Here is a 26421-nt window from a genome sequence, read left to right on the forward strand (position 1 = left end):
TCAATTCATCATTTATATCATGTATAACTCCCAATGCAATCCCTCCCCCCTCCCCCCTCCCCATGATAGGCCCCAGTGTGTGATGTTCCCCTTCCCGAGTCCAAGTGATCTCATTGTTCAGTTCCCACCTATGAGTGAGAACATGCGGTGTTTGGTTTTCTGTTCTTGTGATAGTTTGCTAAGAATGATGGTTTCCAGCTGCATCCAAGTCCCTACAAAGGACACAAACTCATCCTTTTTTATGGCTGCATAGTATTCCATGGGGTATATGTGCCACATTTTCTTAATCCAGTCTGTCACAGATGGACATTTGGGTTGATTCCAAGTCTTTGCTAGTGTGAATAGTGCCGCAATAAACATACGTGTGCATGTGTCTTTGTAATAGAATAATTTATAATCCTTTGGGTATATACCCAGTAGTGGGATGGCTGGGTCATATGGTACATCTAGTTCTAGATCCTTGAGGAATTGCCATACTGTTTTCCATAATGGTTGAACTAGTTTACAATCCCACCAACAGTGTAAAAGTGTTCCTATTTCTCCACATCCTCTCCAACACCTGTTGTTTCCTGACTTCTTAATGATTGCCATTCTAACTGGTGTGAGATGGTATCTCATTGTGGTTTTGATTTGCATTTCTCTGATGGCCAGTGATGCTGAGCATTTTTTCATGTGTCTGTTGGCTGTATGAATGTCTTCTTTTGAGAAATGTCTGTTCATATCCTTTGCCCACTTTTTGATGGGGTTGTTTGTTTTTTTCTTGTATATTTATTTGAGTCCTTTGTAGATTCTGGATATTAGCCCTTTGTCAGATGAGTAGATTGCAAAAATTTTCTCCCATTCTGTAGGTTGCCTGTTCACTCTGATGGTAGTTTCTTTTGCTGTGCAGAAGCTCTTTAGTTGAATTAGATCCCATTTGTCAATTTGGGCTTTTGCTGCCATTGCTTTTGGTGTTTTAGACATGAAGTCCTTGCCCATGCCTATGTCCTGAATGGTACTACCTAGATTTTCTTCTAGGGTTTTAATGGTATTAGGTCTAACATTTAAGTCTCTAATCCATCTTGAATTAATCTTCGTGTAAGGAGTAAGGAAAGGATCCAGTTTCAGCTTTCTACTCATGGCTATCCAATTTTCCCAGCACCATTTATTAAATAGGGAATCTTTCCCCATTTCTTCTTTCTCTCAGTTTTGTCAAAGATCAGATGGCTATAGATGTGTGGTATTATTTCTGAGGACTCTGTTCTGTTCCCTTGGTCTATATCTCTGTTTTGGTACCAGTACCATGCTGTTTTGGTTACTGTAGCCTTGTAGTATAGTTTGAAGTCAGGTAGCATGACGCCTCCAGCTTTGTCCTTTTGACTTAGGATTGTCTTGGCAATGCGGGCTCTTTTTTGGTTCCATATGAACTTTAAAGCAGTTTTTTCCAATTCTGTGAAGGAACTCATTGGTAGCTTGATGGGGATGGCATTGAATCTATAAATAACCTTGGGCAGTATGGCCATTTTCACGATATTGATTCTTCCTATCCATGAGCATGGTATGTTCTTCCATTTGTTTGTGTCCTCTTTGATTTCACTGAGCAGTGGTTTGTAGTTCTCCTTGAAGAGGTCCTTGACATCCCTTGTAAGTTGGATTCCTAGGTATTTTATTCTCTTTGAAGCAATTGTGAATGGAAGTTCATTCATGATTTGGCTCTCTGCTTGTCTGTTACCGGTGTATAAGAATGCTTGTGATTTTTGCACATTAATTTTGTATTCTGAGACTTTGCTGAAGTTGCTTATCAGCTTAAGGAGATTTTGGGCTGAGACAATGGGGTTTTCTAAATATACAATCATGTCATCTGCAAACAGGGACAATTTGACTTCTTCTTTTCCTAACTGAATACCCTTGATTTCTTTCTCTTGCCTGAGTGCTCTAGCCAGAATTTCCAACACTATGTTGAATAGGAGTGGTGAGAGAGGGCATCCCTGTCTTGTGCCAGTTTTCAAAGGGAATTTTTCCAGTTTTTGCCCATTCAGTATGATATTAGCTGTGGGTTTGTCATAAATAGCTCTTATTATTTTGAGGTACGTTCCATCAATACCGAATTTATTGAGTGTTTTTAGCATGAAGGGCTGTTGAATTTTGTCAAAAGCCTTTTCTGCATCTATTGAGATAATCATGTGGTTCTTGTCTTTGGTTCTGTTTATATGCTGGATTACGTTTATTGATTTGCGAATGTTGAACCAGCCTTGCATCCCAGGGATGAAGCCCACTTGATCATGGTGGATAAGCTTTTTGATGTGCTGCTGAATCCGGTTTGCCAGTATTTTATTGAGGATTTTTGCATTGATGTTCATCAGGGATATTGGTCTAAAATTCTCTTTTTTTGTTGTGTCTCTGCCAGGCTTTGGTATCAGGACGATGTTGGCCTCATAAAATGAGTTAGGGAGGATTCCCTCTTTTTCTATTGATTGGAATAGTTTCAGGAGGAATGGTACCAGCTCCTCCTTGTACCTCTGGTAGAATTCAGCTGTGAATCCATCTGGTCCTGGACGTTTTTTGGTTGGTAGGCTATTAATTATTGCCTCAATTTCAGAGCCTGCTATTGGTCTATTCAGGGAATCAACTTCCTCCTGGTTTAGTCTTAGAAGAGTGTAAGTGTCCAGGAAATTATCCATTTCTTCTAGATTTTCTAGTTGATTTGCATAAAGGCGTTTATAGTATTTTCTGATGGTAGTTTGTATTTCTGTGGGGTCAGTGGTGATACCCCTTTATCATTTTTTATTGCGTCTATTTGATTCCTCTCTCTTTTCTTCTTTATTAGTCTTGCTAGCGGTCTGTCAATTTTGTTGATCTTTTCAAAAAACCAACTCCTGGATTCATTGATTTTTTGGAGGGTTTTTTGTGTCTCTATCTCCTTCAGTTCTGCTCTGATCTTAGTTATTTCTTGCCTTCTGCTAGCTTTTGAATGTGTTTGCTCTTGCCTCTCTAGTTCTTTTAATTGTGATGTTAGAGTGTCCATTGTAGATCTTTCCTGCTTTCTGTTGTGGGCATTTAGTGCTATAAATTTCCCTCCACACACTGCTTTAAATGTGTCCCAGAGATTCTGGTATGTTGTATCTTTGTTCTCATTGGTTTCAAAGAACATCTTTATTTCTGCCTTCATTTCGTTATGTACCCAGTAGTCATTCAGGAGCAGGTTGTTCAGTTTCCATGTCGTTGAGCGGTTTTGATTGAGTTTCTTAGTCCTGAGTTCTAGTTTGATTGCACTGTGGTCTGAGAGACAGTTTATTATAATTTCTGTTCTTTTACATTTGCTGAAGAGTGCTTTACTTCCAATTATGTGATCAATTTTGGAATAAGTGCGATGTGGTGCTGAGAAGAATGTATATTCTGTTGATTTGGGGTGGAGAGTTCTATAGATGTCTATTAGGTCCGCTTGGTGCAGAGATGAGTTCAATTCCTGGATATCCTTGTTAACTTTCTGTCTCGTTGATCTGTCTAATGTTGACAGTGGAGTGTTGAAGTCTCCCATTATTATTGTATGGGAGTCTAAGTCTCTTTGTAAGTCTCTAAGGACTTGCTTTATGAATCTGGGTGCTCCTGTATTGGGTGCATATATATTTAGGATGGTTAGCTCTTCCTGTTGAATTGATCCCTTTACCATTATGTAATGGCCTTCTTTGTCTCTTTTGATCTTTGATGGTTTAAAGTCTGTTTTATCAGAGACTAGGATTGCAACCCCTGCTTTTTTTTGTTCTCCATTTGCTTGGTAGATCTTCCTCCATCTCTTTATTTTGAGCCTATATATGTCTCTGCATGTGAGATGGGTCTCCTGAATACAGCAGACTGATGGTCTTGACTCTTTATCCAGTTTGCCAGTCTGTGTCTTTTAATTGGAGTATTTAGTCCATTGACATTTAAGGTTAATATTGTTATGTGTGAACTTGATCCTGCCATTATGATATTAACTGGTTATTTTGCTCGGTAGTTGATGCAGTTTCTTCCTAGCCTTGATGGTCTTTACATTTTGGCATGTTTTTGCAATGGCTGATACCGGTTGTTCCTTTCCATGTTTAGGGCTTCCTTCAGGGTCTCTTGTAAGGCAGGCCTGGTGGTGACAAAATCTCTAAGCATTTGCTTATCTGTAAAGGATTTTATTACTCCTTCACTTATGAAACTTAGTTTGGCTGGATATGAAATTCTGGGTTGAAAATTCTTTTCTTTAAGAATGTTGAATATTCGCTCCCACTCTCTTCTGGCTTGTAGAGTTTCTGCCGAGAGATCTGCTGTTAGTCTGATGGGCTTCCCTTTGTGGGTAACCCGACCTTTCTCTCTGGCTGCCTTAAGATTTTTTCCTTCATTTCAACTTTGGTGAATCTGGCAATTATGTGTCTTGGAGCTGCTCTTCTGGAGGAGTATCTTTGTGGCGTTCTCTGTATTTCCTGAATTTGAATGTTGGCCTGCCCTACTAGGTTGGGGAAGTTCTCCTGGATGATATCCTGAAGAGTGTTTTCCAACTTGGTTCCATTTTCCCCCTCACTTTCAGGCACCCCAATCAGACATAGATTTGGTCTTTTTACACAATCCCTTACTTCCTGCAGGCTTTGTTCATTTCTTTTTCTTCTTTTTTCTTTTGGTTTCTCTTCTCCCTTCATTTCATTCATTTGATCCTCAATCGCTGATACTCTTTCTTCCAGTTGATCGAGTCGGTTACTGAAGCTTGTACATTTGTCACGTATTTCTCGTGTCATGGTTTTCATCTCTGTCATTTCGTTTATGACCTTCTCTGCATTAATCAGTCTAGCTGTCAATTCTTCCAGTCTTTTCTCAAGATTTTTAGTTTCTTTGCGCTGGGTACGTAATTCCTCCTTTAGCTCTGAGAAGTTTGATGGACTGAAGCCTTCTTCTCTCATCTCGTCAAAGTCATTCTCTGACCAGCTTTGATCCGTTGCTGGAGATGGGCTGAACTCCTTTGCAGGGGGAGATGCGCTCTTATTTTTTGAATTTCCAGCTTTCCTGCCCTGCTTTTTCCCCATCTTTGTGGTTTTATCTGCCTCTGGTCTTTGATGATGGTGACGTACTGATGGGGTTTTGGTATAGGTGTTCTTCCTGTTTGATAGTTTTCCTTCTGCCAGTCAGGACCCTCAGCTGTAGGTCTGTTGGAGATTGCTTGAGGTCCACTCCAGACCCTGTTTGCCTTGGTATCAGCAGCAGAGGTTGCAGAAGATAGAATATTGCTGAACAGCGAGTGTACCTGTCTGATTCTTACTTTGGAAGCTTCCTCTGAGGGGTGTACTCCACCCTGTGAGGTGTGGGGTGTCAGACTGCCCCTAGTGGGGGATGTCTCCCAGTTAGGCTACTCAGTGGTCAGGGACCCACTTGAGCAGGCAGTCTGTCCCTTCTCAGATCTCAACCTCTGTGTTGGGAGATCCACTGCTCTCTTCAAAGCTGTCAGACAGAGTCGTTTGCATCTGCAGAGGTTCTGCTGCTTTTTTGTTGTTGTTGTTTATCTGTGCCCTGTCCCCAGAGGTGGAGTCTACAGAGTCAGGCAGGTTTCCTTGAGCTGCTGTGAGCTCCACCCAGTTCGAGCTTCCCAGCGGCTTTGTTTACCTACTTAAGCCTCAGCAATGGCGGGCACCCCTCCCCCAGCCTCGCTGCTGCCTTGCGGTTAGATCGCAGACTGCTGTGTTAGCAATGAGGGAGGCTCCGTGGGCGTGGGACCCTCCCGGCCAGGTGTGGCATATATTCTCCTGGTGTGCCCGTTTGCTTAAAGCACAGTATTTGGGTGGGAGTTACCCGATTTTCCAGGTGTTGTGTGTCTCAGTTCCCCTGGCTAGGAAAAGGGATTCCCTTCCCCCTTTTGCTTCTCAGGTGAGGCGATGCCTTGCCCTGCTTCAGCTCTCGCTGGTCAGGCTGCAGCAGCTGACCAGCACTGATTGTCCGGCACTCCCTAGTGAGATGACCCCAGTACCTCAGTTGAAAATGCAGAAATCACTGGTCTTCTGTGTCACTCGTGCTGGGAGTTGGAGACTGGAGCTGTTCCTATTCGGCCATCTTGCTCCGCCCATCTTGAATATTTTTTTTGAAAAAAATCTGTTCACATCTTTTGCTCATTTCTAAATTGGTTTGTCTGTTTATAATTGAGTTGCAGTTTATTTATTTATTCCGGATACAAGTCCCTTCTCAGATATATAATTTGCAAATATTTACTCTTATTTCTCTCATTCTGTGGATTGGATTGTCTTTCCACTTTCTTGATAGAGTTATTTGAAGCTTACAACTTTTAAATAGTTTCTGATTAAGTCTAGTTTGTTTATTTTTCTCTGTTGTTGCTTGTGCTTTTGATGCTGTGTATGTTCCTCAAATCCAACGTCATAAAGGAAACCGTTCTCAGCAAACTACCACAAGGACAAAAAAACAAACACCACATGTTCTCACTAATAGGTGGGAATTGAGCAATGAGAACACTTGGACATAGGAAGGGGAACATCACACACTGGGGCGTGTCGTGGGGTGGGGGAAGGAGGGAGGGATAGCATTAGGAGATATACCTAATGTAAATGATGAGTTAATGGGTGCAGTGCACAAACATGGCACACGCATACATATGTAACAAATCTGCATGTTGTGCACATGTACCTGATAACTTAAAGTATAAATTAAAAAAAAAAAGATTTACTCTCATGTTTTCTTCTAAGGGTTTTATAGTTTTAGCTCGCACATTTGGGTCTATGATCTCTGTTGAGTTATCTTTGGGGAATGGTATAAAGGGTAGGTTCAACTTCATTATTTTCTTTTTCAATAGCTAGATTCCCGAATAATTTGTTGAAAAGATTATGATTTCCTGATTGAAATATCTTGGCACTCACGTCAGAAAACAATTGACTATAAATGTAAGATTTTCTTTTTGAACTTTGGACACAATTATATTCCATTGATCTATATGTCTGTACTTAGGCCAGTAAAACATTGTCTTGAGTATTATAGCTTTTCTACTGAAAAGTACTGAAATTAACAGATGTGAGTTATCCAAATTTATTCTTCTTTTGTAAAATTGTTCTAAAATTTTCTAAAATTGTTCTGCACAAAAGTACAGCCACTTGGAAGGTTATTCTGTTATAGCTTTTGTCACATAAGAGGACAATAAAGACTTTTGGGTAATAATTGGTTCAAAATATTGAGAATATGGCTTTTTATCATTTCAGTCACTGTAATGGTCCATTTAGAGAAAACTGCCTCCACCCTGTTTGCAAACAAACTATACCCTTAAAATGGCAATCTCTCAAATCTGAACCTGTGTCATTCCATATAGAATTACTCAATTATAACAATTTATTTATAAGTAAGCATTTTACCTTTTGCTCTATAGAATTTAATTCAAGAATTGAGTATTCCCCTGAGATATCCTCGTATTCATTTCATTAACTCTATACATATAACAATTGCATTATCAGTATACCATATTAGAAACATTATTGTTTATAGATCTCAAAGTTCAATAAATGATTTTAGCAATTCATTTATCCAACAATAGCTTGTCTAATATTTCTGAAACATTTTAACAATCATCCAGTAGGCAAGGATGCTAATTGATTTAAATGGAGGATATTTGGTAAATATTTAGTAAGCAGTTCAATGGAAATGTGAAAATCCTGTGAAATTCAATGGTCTTTGTTGGAAAAAAATGAAGTTCGATAGGTACACTACCTAAGTAATTCTTGAAAATCAGAATCATCATCATGGGTTACAAAACTAGAGGACATTTTAAGATTTGGATTCACAAGATTAAAATTATCTAATAGTTTCTATATAGGCAGTAAAAAGATGTGATATTGGAGGACCTGAAATTGATTCTGACATTGAAATATACATAGAATCATGTAGCAAATGCTATATACATAGTAAATTTCTCAAAAGACAACTGCTTTCTACCTGAGATCACCAAGAAGTTTTAGCAAAATGTCTTTATTGGTTTTACTGAGTTTTTTTTTTTTTTCCAGATGGAGAGTTCATTGTCATATAGTCCTTAATAAAGTGGACCAGAATATTTCACTTCCAATTATAAATATCAGGGCAAAATTTACTCTGTATTAGTGATTCAAAACTGGCAAATTGCCATGGATGCTTATTTCTTGTCAAGGTTCTGCATTGCATGAGATGCATTTAGGGAATTTGTGAACAGGAACTTAGCTGAATTTTTGCCATCATTCCTCATTACCCTAATCAAATTCCAAGCTGGACAGATTATAAGGACACCCCACTGTGGATGCCCTGGAGCAGAATTGAAGCAGATTGGCCAAAAACACTTGCCAGAATCCCTGATGCTCAACTTGTCACTTCAAGTTCCATGGCAGGAATTGGTCCTGTTCTATTGCTAATGGAAAGATGTATTAAAATTAGTTATCAACTGCTTCCACTGGGATTTAGATAAAGTTTTATAATACCAATAAAAAGAGGTAGAATGTACTTGCTGCAATCTACAGCATCTAACAGGCTTTTGTAGCCATTTCTCTGTGTTATATTTTATTTTTCATGATAGAAATTACTATTTTCTAATAACTGTAATACCCTTTTAGCTGAAATCATTATCCCCAAATTATGAAGATTTAGAATATAACTGAATCTTTGTTATCTTGTCAGTTTGATGTGATTCTAAGATATGGTTTGAATGTGTTTTACTTGAGACATAAATTTTTGGGAATCTACCCGGGTTTTAGCAAGACGACCTGGGTCCTTACCAGAGTAGCAATAGGAACAAAGGAATTACAAAGTAAATATTGAATTGGATTCATCTGGCATACCTAAGCTTTAGGAAATTATTTATATAGAAATTTTCAAATTATGGCCTACTTGCTTGGCAATGACTTTTAACAACAGTGAAAGGGCATCTGTTGCTTTAGCCTATCCAGCATTCATTTGTTCTTTTTTAACAAATAAATACTATTCCAGGCTCTTGAAATACAAGCATGAATACAATGAATACCCCTGCTGCATGGGATTTGCATTGTGAAATGAAAAGGAGAGAAACAGAGGCCGTTAAAATATAGATCTTGTAACTCTAGATCTAGAAACTAGATCTTAGAAAATATCAGAATTTCTAAAGTGGGTACAGGCAGCAGTATTAAATATGGTGTTTGGCCTAAGCTTTGAGTAAATACATGAAAGATGATAAAGAAAGTGAATCATTCAGATATCTGTTAAAGGAAGATTTGGGGAAGAAGGAACAGTCAGTACACATCCTTGATTAAAGTTATCAAATAGAGAAAAACAGGTGATATGACAGTGCACTGCATATCAATGAAGCTATGTATGTTGTATATTATATATGTGTGTATGTGTATAGTGTATGTGTATATATATGTGTATATATACACATATATACACACACATATACATATATACACACATACATACATATATACACACACATAGATATATACACACACATACACATTACTGTTTGCAAAGTTTCTGCATTGCATGAGCTTCATTCAGGGAATTTGTGAACAGATACTTAGCTGAATTTTTGCCATCATTCCTAATTACTAAAACTAAATTCCAAGCTGGACAGATTATAAAGACACCCCACTGTGGATGTCATGGATGTGTGTACACACACACATCCATATATACAAACACATTCGTATACACACACACACATCCTGTGTATATCACATTTAGAATATATGGTTGCAGCAACATCAAGGGGCTCACAGTCTATGAGGGACAGAAATAGAAAATGCTGATTATAATTTAGCTTTGTAAATTCAAAGATAAAGGTCAACAAGAGATAAAGTGTCTAATGAAAGCGACATCTGTCAGGCCAGGGCAATTGTACTGCTCTTCCAAGTGTATTCCAAGGACAAGCAGCATCAGCATCAGTATCACCTGGAGACTGGTTGAACTGCAAACATTTTGAGCCCTGCCTGAGACTCATTGAGTCGTTATTTTCATTGTATGGGGATTCTAAGGTGATTTATGAGAAGGTTAACAAAAGAAGAAAGAACATGAGCAAAGGCATGAGGGAAGAGAAATAATAAAACAAACACCACCAACAACAGTAAGTCAGCCTTGTTTTGTATAGAGAAATAGAAAAATTCAGAATGTAACAAAATAGATTACCCTGATAGAAGGTGAGAGAAGACAGTAAATTGGAGGAGGCTTTATGTGTTAATCTGAGTACTGAGCCTAATCTTATAGCACTGGGGGCTATTGAGGGACTTGTTACTTGGGGCTAAATGGTCACAATAACCCCACCTAGGTCTTTGACATAGACCAGATGAGAGATTGTAAAAGCCTGGATTACACCTCAGGTACTTTCCATTGCTTTTAAAACATCCTTCAAATTAAATTAAATGTTGATTTTTTTATTGTAAATGTTATAAGAGCTTGAAACAAATTTATAAAATATCAAAATGTTTAAGCAACAAAATGAATAATTAATAATATCACAGCCACCTCTATCACTATTTTATTGGCATTTTTGTTTTTATTTTTATATATAATAATTTTTTGCAAGAAATGTCATAAATTATGCACAGTGTTGTGAGGATTGTTTGTCAACTCAAATAGCATAAAATGGCCCTATGAAATCTGAATAAACATTTTAATGTCTGCAGAACGTTCCGTTTTAATGTCTGCAGACTATAATTAAACATAATATTTTCAGTTACCATTTAGGTTAATTTGAATTTTTCATGATCATAATGGAGTATATTTGTGCAAAATGTTTTATGTGTTTCTGATATTATTTCTCATACATTTCAATACATAATGAATAAAACATGAATATTTTAGGGCTTTTGGTACGGCTTAGATTTAGAAATGCCTTCCAAAATGTGCTCCAATTCATATTCCCACAATTCTCATAATTTTGGTTATTAACATTTTTCTTGACCAAAAATATACATACCCTCTTTAAAAGATGAACTATACAAACATAAAGATATAAAGCACCTATAATCCTACCTGCTAGGGATACTTTTCCACTAACTTTTTACACTATTTCCTTCCAACCATGTCTATTCAGTCACATATTTCATATCCATCCCTATACAACTGTGTTTTTGTGTATAAATGCATTTACACACTGATTTAGATATTCTCTCTATATATTTATTAATATACACAAGCATTCACACACACACTCTCCAACATCGTCTTTGTATTCCTAACAAATATGCATTAAAGGCATTATATAAAACTTGTTTCAATGAAAAATAGAGTCAATTATTTCTTCAGATATTTCATAAATGCATATCCATAAATCTTAAACATTGTTGAGTGGCTCAATGTCTGATTAGGCTACAGTTTTTATTAAATAAATACTAATCTTTTCCTTTCATCAGTTGCTCTTGTCATTAGCAAAACCCTCTCACATTTTTGTCACCTTTTATCACTGGTTACTAAAGAACCATTCAGACAGTGCAGCAGGGGGGTTCCTGTGCTTACTACGTTGCAACCATATGTCATCTCCATCTTGAAAATGTCACTTTCCAGATTTTAGATCTAGAATATCTAATTGAAGATACAAAGCTATCTAGAGTGTTTCATTGCAGTTAGAAAAGTGAATGCCATAGGAAAACAACATGTATTTATTTTAATATTAAGATCCTACCCTATATGCAGTTGTAGAGCTTGCTTTCATTAAATTAACATTATATAGTAATATACATTTTTTCCAAAGTTATTTTGTTTCTTGAATATTATTCTAACACAGATATACCAATATTTTAATTATTTCACTAATTTGGGACATGTGTCCATTGTTGTTTTGCTATCATAGGTTACTTACTAAAATAAACATCTATTATTTATTCTAAGTTTTCTGCATCTCCGAATATTTTCTATCACTATTGGTACCATTCGATATTATTATATTGATGTTTTAGATTGGTTGACATTTTCATTAGATGGTTGTACTCTTTTTAATTATATGTGTGGATTTGGTTAAATTACCTAAAGTTTCTTACACGCTCTTCAATATTTTGATATATTATAATGTCTCAACTAGCCACAAAATGCATGATTATATATTTGCTCTTCTATTTTATTTAATTAAAATTTAGTTATTCAATGTTTAATAAACTTATTTTTGCCATGTATTACTTCTAGTCTCTACTTTGAAGTATTGTTAGCAGTAGAAACAAATCTTGGGAACTCACGTTTTACAAAATTATTAGAGGAAAATATGGCAATGAATCATCACAATATGTTAATGTCATAGTAAGGATTTTTTCCTACTCTCTAATTCTAAAGTTATATAAGATATTTCATTCAAATCCTGATTGAGCCAACTTGACTTTTGCAATTAAATTATGTTGCTTAGACTAAATTTTCTTTACTTCATTTGCTCTATGAGATAAATCTTAGATCTTCTATGAGGCGGGGGAAAGACTTATAAGGTGCCCTGATTTAACGGACCATAAAATGAACTTATATATTAAATGAGGAATGACATATATACACCGAAGTTTATTTTTCAACTGCAAAATCTTATGAAAAGTTAATCCCTAATATTTTATTATCATTTTTCCTTTTAGGTGTGCCTGGTGGCATTACCCATTTCACTATTGCTACTAAACCAATATTTTATTTTTATGTGAAAACTCATGAGTCAAAGTTACATATAATATTTATTTCTTGTATTTTTTAATTTTTGAATCATTGAGGCACATTAAACAAATTACATCAATTTAGATTTAGATTAGATGCAGGGTTTTTTTTGTTTTTTGTTTTTTTTTTTTTTTTTTTTTTTAGTGTGATGACTTTCTCAGTGTTAAATTTGACTCTGTGGCTAAGGTTTTGATCAATTTGATGGTATTAAAATGTCAGTTTAGTCAATAACAAGATCAAGCAATAAAATTATTGAGATTTCTTGTTAACTATCCTCTGGATATTTGACAGAAATTCTTGAATCAGTTGATTCCTTTACTAATAAGTATTCTACCTCCAACCATATCTATTGATTTTATCACTCTGTAGTAGAAGTATGTTTGATAAGCAGGGTTTAAAATGTGTTGAAGGTTTGTGATTATGTGGATATTGAAGTTGTCTTATTTTTACTTAGATGAATGAGACAAAATTAATCTCTGTGTTTTTTAAGATTGGTTGCTATGTTATTAAACTTAAAAAATTCGTTTCTGAAAGGTTAAATTAAAAATAAATGGTATCAATATCAGTAGCCTCTCTACCATGTTGAATCTCATTTTTAAACCTGGGTGGGGTAAGAGGCATATGAGAGCCCACAGGTAGGAAGCTTCAAGCTGGACTGAAAAAGAAAGAGGAAAAGCAAATGCCTGAAAGGTTCCTGCCATTACTGTTGCTGTCAGAAAGAGGAGAGAAGTAGGTTAGAGTGTTAGAGTTAAAAGAAATCAAGGCCCAAAGGAACATGCAAAATCATAAATATGGCATTGGCTATTATGTTATTGAGCAAAAAAAAAAAGATTTTAATACATGCGGTTAAGCAGTCAGAAAGTTGAAGGATATTTTATCTCTTATTACAGAATCAAAGCAGCACTTGCTTTATATCATCCTACTTTTAGTGCACAGCATATACTCAATTTGCATTAGTTACATTGAGCTTACTCAGATGTCCTGTTTTTCATAATTCTTTATCAGGTTTATGCTGACCTGTTGTCATTTATAATTTTTACCAGTTCCTCTTATAGTTACCCCGATAGTGTGTCTTGGACTTACGGTTAACATGACCTATGCTTGTTGGATACAGGTTTGCCTGCTATATTATATAACCATTTCTATCACTCTAGATTACTGCTCCTTTGATCTTTTCCTATATTTCTACAAAAGTTTACTCTTTCATCTTCCAGCTTCCCCTGTGGACCCGCTATAAATGATTGGCTTGTTTAATGCCCAAAGGCCTTCCATTCAACTTGGGACAAAACCCTAACTCCTTTCTATGCCCCCAGGTTGTTACATGCCTGGAGTCTGACCATTAGAATTTCAGCTTACATATCTTTACTTCTCTCTTTTTTTCTTTTGTAGCCTAGCTAGCAATCCATCTTACGAATTTTTTCCAATAACCACCTCCTGGATTCATTGACCTTTTGCATAGTTTTTCATGTCTCAATTGCTCTGATTTGCTGTGTTTTGCTATCTTTGGGGTTGGTTTGCTCTTGCTTCACTAGTTCTTCTAGTTGTGATGTTATTCAGCCCTTTCCAAACCAGGTGGTCAGTTCCTCTTACACCATTGTGTTTATTTTTTCCTTGGAGTTTATCACAAATTACCCTGTTGAGTTACGGGCTTTCTGTTGTTGTTTTCCTCTCTCCTTGCTACTACCCCAATTTGAATGTCAGAACTAAGGCAGCAAGGCTCTCCTCTGACTTACTCATGGCTGTATTAATTACCATCAGCCATTTGGTATAGAACATTTTCTAACCAGGTTTGAAAGGAAGAAAAGAAGGGTGGAACGAATGGAGGAGGAGCAGCATGGAAAAACTGGGAAGTTCTCTTTTTCAAAAATCACATAAGAAGTCATAAAATAATATTATAATACATTATTGAATTACATATTAAACACTCAGATTTACAATATAGGGATGAAATTTCACCAAACTGGCAGATGAAAATAATTTAAATAAAGTAAAATTTAAGGGATAACTTCAGATTTCTAATGGCCAAATCAACCTGTTTCATACCTCAAAGCTGCCACTAAGATGAAATCACAATTGGAGAAGATTTGGCAGCAATGTTTCCTCAAACCTGCTCATTTGGTCTTATCTACATGGCTATTACTTTAAAGCTACCACCATGTCTCGCTGGATCCCCAGCATTCATCTCCTAACAGCTTTACCTGTTCTACTTTTCTCTAACAAAATCATGGTGATCTTTACTAATTTATATTATCTCAATACTCAGCACCCTGTACCTCAGTACCCTGAATCATAAATTCACTTAAGAAGTGTGTAATTATAACCGTTTCTGTCACTCCAGATTACTATAATAATCTCCACTTCCTTAAACACTGGGCCACAGATCTACTGAATTATTTTCAGGGATTGAGTGTAGGGAGTTTATTCTTAAAAGAAATATGAGTAGTATTTATGAGATAAACTTTTGAAAGAGATTTGAAAAGCAAAGCTTGAGAATAGTGTATGTGTGGCAACAATATGGAAATGCTGTTCCTATCCCAAATTAAGCCTGAAAGAGTTTTCTTAAAAGTTCTACAGTACATCCTGGTTGTTTTCAGATTTTATAAGCACAGCATCACCTGAAGGAAGTGGAAATAAATTGCGTGAGAACTGCCCCTGAGATTTTAGTTCAGAATGTCTGCTAAGGGGTCCATGAAAGTAATTTTTTAAAAACATTCCCAGCTATTGCATTTAGTATGTGGCCAGCTTTTTAGAAAGAACAAGGGCAAAACCAAAACCAAAGCAAAAAAATATATTACCAATACTACATTGAAAGAATGATTTAATGGTAAAAATCTATCTCCATAATTGAATATAAATCTTTTTACCTGTCACAAAGCAAGGCATCCTACTGACTGTAGGCTGGAGGTTAAGAGTTTGAGGTTGTGGAATCTAGCTGTCTGGTTCAAACGCTAATGAACCATGATTCTACTTCTAATGAACATTGCTTCCAAAGACAATTAATTAACACAGCATTCTCATTTTGCCACAATAACTTTGGTTCTTAATCACAGGACCATTGTGCAGATTAAATGAAAGCTTTGAAAACTGTGCCAAAGGCATAGTATGCTCTCAACATGTATTGTTGTCTAAAATGGCAAATGCATGTAATAGTTCTCCTGGGAAACCCTGTACATTTGCCAAACTCAACAAGTATTTTCCCTCTAGAGAAGCCAATATTAAATATTTGAAATGAATAACTCTGAGAAAGACTGATTGAAGGAAGACAGCTATGCTGAGGACCATTATTTCTGTGTTTTGATATTTATAGAGAGCTTCATTAGGATTTTAATAGTTAATTTACCTCTGCTGTGTGAGATAGTTTAACATTATTATTTCCTTTTCAAAATGAGAAAACTGAAGCTCACATGATTTCATAACTGTTTACATATGCGAAACAAAGGAACAGTAACAGTTGAGAACCACGTTTGGGATCTCTTCCTTAAGTGCCAATGAATCTCTCTAAATGATTGTTTCTGTTTTACTTTGTGTATATTGTATTAGGCAGCATGGGCTGCCATAATGAAATACCACAAATTGAGTAGCTTAAGTAACAGGAATTTATTTTTTCACATTTCTGGAGGCTGTACGTTCAGAGTCTCAAAGTACCAGCCAAGTTGGTCTCTCTTGAGGTCCCTCTTCTTGGTTTGCAGATTGCCGCCTTCTTGCCGAGACCTTGCATCACCTTTTCTTGTTGTGTGTGCACTCCTGTAATCTCTTTCTCTTCTTATTTGAATACCAGTCCTACTGCATTAGGGCCTCGCTCTTACAACTTCATTTAGCCTTAATTACCTTCTTACTCTACTTCCAGATACAGTCACATTGGGGTTTAATGCTTCAATATATGAATTTAGGTTGGAGGGAACACAATTCAGTTCCTAAAACGTATCAGTAGTAAGTTATTCATGAAGCATTCAATGTATCAAAACATGACAAATGACAACAAAAATATAATTATGATAAAATGAATACAAACAAATTTTCCAGTGAATAAAACATGTAATAAACTTAAATTACTAACATGTTAATCATTTCCTTCTGTGATAAAATACTCTAAATACTATGGTTTTAAATGTATTATAACTATGTTCTTTACTAAATAATCAACAGACTGTTCATAAATACATGTTCTTAATACAAAAAAAAAACAGAAATTATACTGAGGAATCATTTTTTAATTACTTTTACATTTTAAAAATAAATTTTGCTTAAAGTATCATACTGTATTCAAACTCCAATGTCTTTAATAGTTGGACCAAAATATTTCCTTTTTATTTTTTACTTTTGTTTTAGGTTTAATGGTACATGTGCAGGTTTCTTACACGGGTAAACTGCATGTCACAGGGGCGTGGCATACAGATTACTTCATCACCCAGATAATAAGCATAGCACCCAATAGGTATTTTTTCTGATCCTCTCCCTCTTCCCACCCTCTACCCTCAAGTAGGTCCCAGTGTCTGTTGTTCCCCTGTTTGTGTTCATGTGCTCTTGTTGTTTAGCTCCCACTTATATGTGAGAACATGTGGTATTTGATTTTCTGTTCCTGTGTTAGTTTGCTTAGAATAATGACCTCTAGCACAATCTATGTTGCTGCAAAGGACATAAACTCATTCTTTTTTATAGCTGCATAGTGTCCCATGGTGTACGTGTACCACATTTTGTTTAGTCTACTGTTGATGGGCATATAAATTGATTGTCTTTGCTATTTTGAATAGTGCTGCAATGAACATATGCATGCTTATGTCTTTGTGGTAGAATGATTTATACCCCTTTGAGTATATACCCAACAATGGGATTGTTGGGTCAAACGGTAATTCTATTTTAAGTATTTGGAGGCATCACCACACTGCTTTCCCAGAGTGGCTGAACTGATTTACACTCCCACCCAAAATGTATAAGCATTCCCTATCCTCTGCAACCTCGCCAGCATCTATTATGTTTTGACTGGTAAATAATAGCCATTGTGACTGGTATAAGATGGTATCTCATTGTAGTTTTTATTTGCATTTCTCTAATAATTAGGCTGAGCATTGTATAATATGCTTATTGGATACATGAATGTCTTCTTTTGAGAACTATCTGTTTATGTCCTTGGCCCACTTTTTAATAGTGTTGTTTTCCTTTTGTAAATTTTTTAAGGTCCTTATGCATTCTGGATATTAGACCTTTGTCAGATGAATGGTTTGCAAAAACTTTCTCTCGTTCTGTAGGTTGTCTGTTTACTCTTATGATACTTTATTTTGCTGTTCAGAAGGTCTTTAATTAGATCCCATTTGTCAATTTTTGCTTTTGTTGCGATTGCTTTTGGCATCATTGTCCAGTGAAATGTTTGTCAGGTCCTATGTACAGAATGGTAGTTCCTAGGTTATATTCCAGGGCTTTTATAGTTTTACATTTAAGTCTTTATAATTCATCTTGAGTTGATTTTTGTATATGGTATAAGAAAGGGGTCCAGTTTCAATCTTCTGTATATGGCTAGCCAGTTATCCCAGCATCATTTATTAAATAGGGAGTCCTTTTCCCGTTGCTTGTTTTTGTCAGTTTTGTTGAAGACTGGATAGTTATATGCATGTGCCATTATTTCTGGGATCTCTATTCTATTCCATTGGTCTATGTGTCTATTTTTGTAACAGTACCATGCTGTTTTGGTTACTGTAGCCTTGTGGTATAGTTTGAAGTTGGGTAATATGATGTCTCCAGTTTTGTTCTTTTTGCTTAGAATTGCCTTGGCTATTTGGGCTCTTTTTGCAGAGACACAACAACAGCAAACAAAAACTTCAGGCCAATATGCTCAATGAATATAGATTCAAAAAGTCCTCAACAAAATACTAGCAAACTGAATCTGCCATCATATCAAAAAGCTAATGCACCACGATCAAGTAGGCTTTATCCCTGGGATGGCAATCAGTAAATGTGATTCATCACATGAAGAGAGCTAAGGACAAAAACCACATGATTATCTCAATAGACACTGAAAACACTTTCACTAAAATCCAAATCCCTTCGTGTTAAAAACCCTCAATAAACTAGGCATTGAAGGACCATGCTTCAAAATAATTAGAGCCATCTAAGACAAACCCACAACCAACATTATACTGAATGGGCAAAAGCCAGAAGCCTTCCCTGTGAAAACCAGTACAAGACAAAGATGCCTTGTCTCACCACTCCTATTCAACATAGTATGAGAAGTCCTGACTAGACCTATCAGGCAAGAGAGAAATAAAAGGCATCCAAATTGGACGAGAGAATGTCAAACTATCCCTGTTTGCAGATGACATGATTCTATATCTAAAAAATCCTCATCGTCTTCTAAAAAAACCTCATCATCTGTTCCCAAAAGCTCCTTGATCTGATAAACAACTTCAGCAAAGTTTCAGGATACAAAATCAATGTACAATAATAAGTAGCATTCTTAAACACCAACATCTGAGCCTAGAGTCATATAAGGAATGTAGTGCCATTCACAATAGGCCCCAAAAGAATAAAATACCTAGGAATACAGCTAACCAGGGAGTTAAAAGATCTCTACAATGAGAGTTACACTGCTTAAATAAATCGGATATGAACAAACAAATGGAAAATAATTTCATGTTCATGGATAGGAAGAATCAATATTGCATAAATGGCCATACTGCCTAAAGCAACTTAGAGATTAAATGCTATTCCTATCAAACTACTAAAATGTTTCTTAAATATCTAAAAATACATGTAAGTTAACTTCCTAAATGTCATAGCCCACATTGATATTCAAATACAAAAGTCTAAAATAATAGAGCAGAAGTAAAAAATTTATGAATCAAAGAAAAAGTTTAAAAGAAACATTTCTCATTCATCTATTAAATTATTTAGGAACTGTCCTAAGTACTGGCACTGTAATGCCAAATAAGTGATTTTTTTTCCAGTAGGTATATAGGTGAGAAGATGAAAATGTAAAATAAGTTGAGGGTCCAGAATAATATTAGTCAAACATTATTATTAGCCTATTACCTAATTGTATTTTTAATCTTGAACCTATATAACAGAATGAAAATCTTTCTAAAAATAAATTTTTAATGAGGCATGAATGTTAAACATTCTGGTTTCTCCATAGAAAATGGAAACTAAGAAAAGTAAAATCAACAAATATATATGAGTTTGATACAAGGGGAAACTTCTATGGTAAGAAAGTAAACTTGTGCCATATTTGTGAATTAGGAATTATAGAGAGCAATGAAATGTGGGGATTACTGAAAAATGTCCAAATGCTTGAAATTCAGAAATAAGACTAAATATTATTTGGGAGTTCCTTATGATATAAACAAAATGTTCATTCTGTAAGCATAAATACTTGATGAGAAGAGTTTACAGAATACCATTTCTCCATCAGGGTACTGAAAAAAAACTTCCCTCCCCCACACCCCTTAAATCTATATAATTCCTTCTAACACTTAAATTGATTTCACTTTAATAACGCTGGTATAGAGATCAATCAGTTGAGGTCTGGTTATCTTTAACAGTGGTTTGACTTTGTATAGAGGAGGATTGATATTTCTTGCAATTTTAATAAATACTGAAATTACTGGTTTATTCTATAGTGCCAAGGATCAGCAATCTACTTCAAGGGAAAAGCAAGATTTTTGTCTGTAAGCTGAACATGTGTGGAAAATTCCCCAACATGGTAAAATATTCAATTGGAAGAATAAAGGTGCTAAAAATTACTGTGTGGAAGGGAGGAGAATAAAACCACACAAATCCACCCCATGGAAGCCCCAATAAGGCCAAGAAGAAAACAACCTGGCCACTTAGCAAATAAAACACTTCTTAAAATATTTTAATGGTTAACCTGGAAAAATACAATTAGTATTACTCGAGGAAGATACTTTTTTTTGTGGATTTTCTTCCTAAAAAGAGCAGTTCAAAGCCAAGACCTCTCAGCTTATTTAGAGCATGTCAGGATCCATTGCTTTTTTTTTTTTTTTTTTTTTTTTTTTTTTGAGACCGAGTCTCACTCTGTTGCCCAGGCTGGAGTGCGGTGGCTCAATCTCGGCTCACTGCAACCTCCGTCTCCTGAGTTCAAGCAATTCTCCTGCCTCAGCCTCCTGAGTAGCTGGGACTACAGGCGCCCGCCACCATGCACAGCTAATTTTTGTATTTTTAGTAGAGGTGAGGTTTCACTATGTTGGTTAGGCTGGTCTTGAACTCCTCACTCAAGTGATCCACCTGCCTCGGCCTCCGAAAGTGTTGGTATTACAGGGATGAGCCACCGCGCACGGTCTTAAATCTGCATTTCTAAAACCCTAATATTGTCTATGAGCCAAGAGTTGAAGGAGCAAATTACAGACAGATTCATTGTAATTCAACTCACAGTAGCACTTCAATAAGATGCGATGCTCATGCATATCACCCTTGTTGAAAACTTCTAAAACCTTGTGAATCTATCATTTCTGCTCTGTTTTAGTCATCACCTTAGATTAAGTGTTGTTCTATTTTTGCCTTGTGGGATATTCTGCCTTTAAGATGACTGCTGCACTTTAGATATTAAGTGCTCATTTTACTGCATTAACTTGCCTAGTCACGATAGTGCCTTCACGGTGTAGCCAAGAATCACTTATAATAGCAGTACCCATAATTACATTTCACATTAATTTTCATTGTCCTTCTACTAAAACAAGTTTAGGTTAGATAACATATGCTAAATGCTTTATATCCAGCACCACATAATGCAATCTGTAAATGTTATCTTATTTCATCTTCATAACATGACTATAAGCACAACCATTTTAAAGATGGAGAGTATTAGACTCTCTGTGGATATGAAACTTGCTCTGAGACACAGATGGGAAAACTGTAATATGAACCCTAATTGATTTCAAAGCTTAAAGATATATTTCAAAATACAACACAGCTTATCTTAAAATGCCTTATTTCAATCAGGAAAAAAAAAAAAAAAAAAAGGCTAATTTTTAGAAAACCAAGGAATGTTTACCTAGGTGTTAAGTTTCAGTAAAACAAATGTTCAGTTAATAAGACTATTTATTTTAGAGACAGGGCCTTGCTCTGTCACTCAGGCTGGTGCACAGTGGCACAATCATAGCTCACCATAATCCAGAACTCCTGGGCCCAAGCCGTCTTCCTGCCTCAGCTTACCAAGGTAGCTGAGACTACAGGCATGTGCCACCAGGCCTGGCTATTTTTATTTTTTCTTTAAGAAATTGGGTCCCACTACCTGGTCCAGGCAGGACTTGAACTTGTGGCTTCAAGTAATCCTTCTGCCTCAGCCTCCCAAAGTGCTGAGATTATAGATGTGAGTCTCTTTTCCTGGCCTAATAAGGCAATTTGCTTACTATACACATACAACAAAACTTATAAAATACATTTTTATTTTACGTTTTGGAAAAATAACTTTAAAATATTTTAATATCATAAGATATAAAATTACTAAAACTAAATTTAATAAAATTAAACCTCCCAAGAAGAAACTTTGCAAGGCTTCTAAGGAGAAAATTATATATTTAGTTGAGAGGCCTTAAAGATGACCTAAGTAAAATTTAAAATACACTGTGTTTTGGGCAAAAGCATTAAATACTGAAATAATGTCAAATATACTTAAATTATCCCATAGAGTTAATGAAACTCCAAGTTAAATACAAATATAGTTCTTCATGAAATTTGCTATGCTGTTTTTGAAATTTATAAAGAATCAAGAATAATCAAGATATTTCTGAGGAAAAAGAACTGGGAAAAGGGATCTTTTACTATTGTATGTCAAAATTTATAATGAAAGCTATAGTAATTCAGGCAATGTGCAGGACCAAATAAATTATCCAAAAAAGGGAGGGTCTGCTATCAGACTTTATAAAAGAAACTATACATGAAATATACAGAATTTTGACATATGACAGATTTGATATGTCAGATCAATTGAGAGACGTCTATTCAATATTTGCACTTATGTACCTTTCAAAATGTGTTTGTATAGGAAAACAATAAAATTGGATTTCTGTCTCACGTAATGTGTAAATTAACTCCTGCTTGATCAAGAACATAAATGACAAGTGCAAAACATGAAAAAAAAATAGTGAAAATACAGAACAACATTTTTCTATAGTTGGAGTACAAGTCCCAAATGTAAGAGAAAATATTGATGTATTTCATAATTTAATAAAAATAACTATGATTAAACCAAAGATCTCTTAAATGGAAAAAAAAAAATTACAAACCTGCCAAAAATGCCTGGGACTCTTGTGACCAACAAAGGAGTAGTATTAACATTATAACATGAATATATACAGAAAAAAACAAATGGAAAAATGCCAAAATAGAGTAATGAGCAAAAGGCCTGAATAAACATACAAAAGAAAAATATTAATCTAATAAAAATATAAAGAGGTATTATACATAATTATTGATCAGGGATTGATAAAAGTTTTCAAATGTCATATCAAGAGTTAATGAAAATGTGATGAAACTGGATCTCTTCTAATTATTTTATTGAGTTAAATTAGTAAACAATTTTGGGAGACATTTTGGTATTACCTTGTGAAATTTAGTATTATAACAAGTATAATCTGGTGATTCTACTCCTACACATGTCTCAAGAGAAAAGTTTTAACAGATGAAACACATCTATATCTATCTATCATCTGTTATGCACACACACGTGTCATATATATACATATATACATATACATATACATATATGACTGTGTGTGTGTATAACAGATGATAGATAGTTGCACTTATGTACCTTTCAAAATGTGTTTGTATAGGAAAAAAATAAAATTGGATTTCTATATATAATACATAATTTTGTGTGTGTGTGCGCATGTGTGTCAACAATAGGGACATAATCTGAAAAGATCATCGTTAGGCAATTTTGTCTTTGTGTGAAGGTCATAGATTTAGATGGTATAGCCTGCTCCATTATATAGCTCCATTAAAATCCTATGTGACCACTACCTTATATGCATCCATTTTTAACCAGAAAGTCATTATGCGGTGCATTACTATATATCTATGCAGTTGGCCCTCCATATCCATGGATTCCACATTATTGGAATCAACCAATCAACCACAAATCAAAAATATTTTTTAAAAATGCATCTGTACTGAACATGTACAGATTTTTGTTATTATTCCCTAAACAATACAATATAACTAGTTATATACCATTTATATTTATTATATACTGCATTAGGTATTATAAGTAATCTAGAGACAATTTAACATATAGAGGAGGATATGCATAGAATATTGGCAAATACTATCCCATTTTATATTAGTGACTTGAGCATATGTGGATCTCGAAATCTGCAGAAGGTCTTGGAACCAATCTCCTATGGATACCAAGGGACCCAGTATATATGAATGTTCAGAGTATCACAAGGCTGGAGACAATGTAAATACTCATGGAAAGGAGGGTAGGTGTATATGTCATGGCATATTAATACAGTGCTATAATACAGGGAGGACAAAGAGACCACAGAGGAAACATTACTACAGGCAAGTCTTAGCCATTGGATTTAAAAAGCAAGAATATTACATTTAGCATGAAATACCTTTTTTAATTAAAGCAATTAAAATGATACATTTTCAATAATATATATAAATATATTTCACATATATATACACACTTAGCATATGTATATGTGAATATGTATACACACGAGTGTATTTTGTTCAAAGCCATGGGAATAAAACACACAAGTTATAGTTCAGTGACTTATAGCTAGGGGAGGTAAGAGTGGAAATGGGAGAAGAGTGGCTACATAGAAAGGATTTTGTCAGATATTTCAGAGATCATTTTGAGGTTTGTTTTATTACTGAATATGTATGTTAACTCTATTAAATGAATATTTTCATTTATTCATGCACATATACAAAAGAAACACATACACTACTGGTACTTTACTGTCATACAAAAAATATACCTTGTTTTTAAAGGGTTATTTTATTTCAACTACTTTTTTTTTTCAGTAAGGGCTTTTCTTATTAAGATGGAGATAGAAAACTGTGTCTTATATAGAATGGATCCTCATGTTTTTTAATATAAATTTTATTTTTAAATTGACAAGTAAAAGTTGTACATATTTATGATATACAACATGTTTTGCTAAATGTGTATATTGTAGAATAGCTAATCAAGCTACTTAATATATGCACTATCTCAAATACTTATAGTTTTGTGGTGAGAAACAATCTATTATCTTAGCAATTTTTAAGTATATGATAAGATATTATTTACTGTAGCCACCATGATGTACTATAGAACACCTGAGCCTAACTAAAGCATTTTCTACTTCGCTTTCAGCTTGATGATTCCCTGAATCAGATCCGTGAGCTCCAGAGGTCTCTGAATGAAGAGAGAGAAAGAAATGAAAACTTAGAGGCTGAACTCAGGCACTTGCAAAACTGGTAAGTTTTTCACAAAATATGCTGAATTAAAGATTAGGGCCTTAAATAAAGACATTTCCATATCCTTTTCTTAAATATCAGTAAAATTATTTTTATTAACTAGACATATTAATGAAAAAATCTTAGACAATGCACAAATTAACGGGCTTCTTGACTTCTAATTTTTGCCTAATAGATACTGCATATTCTCAAAAAGACAATGTAAATGTCATTTAAAAACAACTTTAATTCTAAGACGTGTAAATATTTTGAAAGTCAAAAGTAGCTTTCACAATACTTCTTACATAAAATCTGAAAGAGTTACAATATTGGCAAGAAAAAGTAAGTTGAAAACCATACAAGTTGCTGGTCATTAACAAGAGAATCATTGACTTTAAGTAAAAGTACTGGTTTGTTTAAGTAATTGGTAAACTTTTAAGTAGGTGTTTTTTGTCTATGTGGTGGAGATGGCAGATTGTATTAACAAAAATGAATCATTCTAGAGATATAACAATACATTTCTTATATAATTTTATAAATCATTTCTAATTCTTTGTGTAAAACAGAAGTGAGCAGATGAATCAGAAAAAGTGTTTTGTATTTTAAAGTAACAGATAACTTGTGATTGAAGCTAAGACAGGTTATAAGCATCGCTGAGAAACTAAAAGGACTTTTTACTTTTATCTGGATAGACATTTCTACAGTAAAATCATGGAAGGACATCAGCATTGCAAAGTAGTATCTAGCTAGAAATCAGGCCACAATTAAGCTGTGGTTTCCCTTTGAGTAGCGGGAGTAAAGAAAATTAGGAAATTGTGGTTATGTGAATATTTCCTTAAAACTTTTATATACATTATAGTTTATTGCTTCATATTTACGTTTAGTTTTTCAGGCGAAATGTTATTTTGAACAAAAAGACACTTATAATTTTCCATACCTATTTTCAACTGAAGGCAACTTGTAAGATTTAGCTCAGTCAATAACATACTGGTTTTACTCATCTCCCTCTCCATTGATTAGTCCAAAAAAAATGAAATCTTACTAATTCATTACCGAAGACGGACCACTTTTATCAGAGTCTCTCATTGTAAAAGGCTTTTTCATTCACTGAGTCTTTACTTTTTCCCTGTTTCTCTCCCAAACATGGGGGATTGTATGACTAGCAGGAACTCAGCACTGGGGGGCAAAGGACCTGACCTTCAAGTGCACACTGGTGTGTGTTTGCTAGGCTGTGCAGTAATGAAGTCCATTTTGTCACTGTGTACTCTTGCTGGGTTCTGATGCTGAAATGTGAACTTCCCTCTCTTTGCTTAACACTCCTCCTGTTGAACTGGATCCATTTCAACCCTTTCTGGTATGACCTCCTCTATCCCATCATATCCCCTATCAACAAACTGACTAAGCAATTCACCC

The 26421-nt window shown here is 35.1% G+C and overlaps 1 protein-coding gene across 2 annotated transcripts in view; it reads left to right on the forward strand.

The window, feature by feature from the left end:
• The window catches only part of CCDC102B (coiled-coil domain containing 102B), a 341353-nt gene extending 315265 nt beyond the window's left edge, over window positions 1–26088 (forward strand). For both annotated transcript variants that reach the window (XM_010358894.2, XM_010358895.2), the window contains one exon: window positions 24926–26088. In XM_010358894.2, the coding sequence (XP_010357196.1) occupies window positions 24926–25033 (108 nt within the window). In that variant the 3' untranslated portion in view covers window positions 25034–26088. The remainder of the gene's footprint in view (window positions 1–24925) is intronic.
• The last annotated feature ends 333 nt before the right edge of the window (window positions 26089–26421 follow it).

This window comes from Rhinopithecus roxellana, chromosome 21, assembly GCF_007565055.1.
Source record: "Rhinopithecus roxellana isolate Shanxi Qingling chromosome 21, ASM756505v1, whole genome shotgun sequence".
In the NCBI taxonomy this organism is placed as follows: domain Eukaryota; kingdom Metazoa; phylum Chordata; class Mammalia; order Primates; family Cercopithecidae; genus Rhinopithecus; species Rhinopithecus roxellana.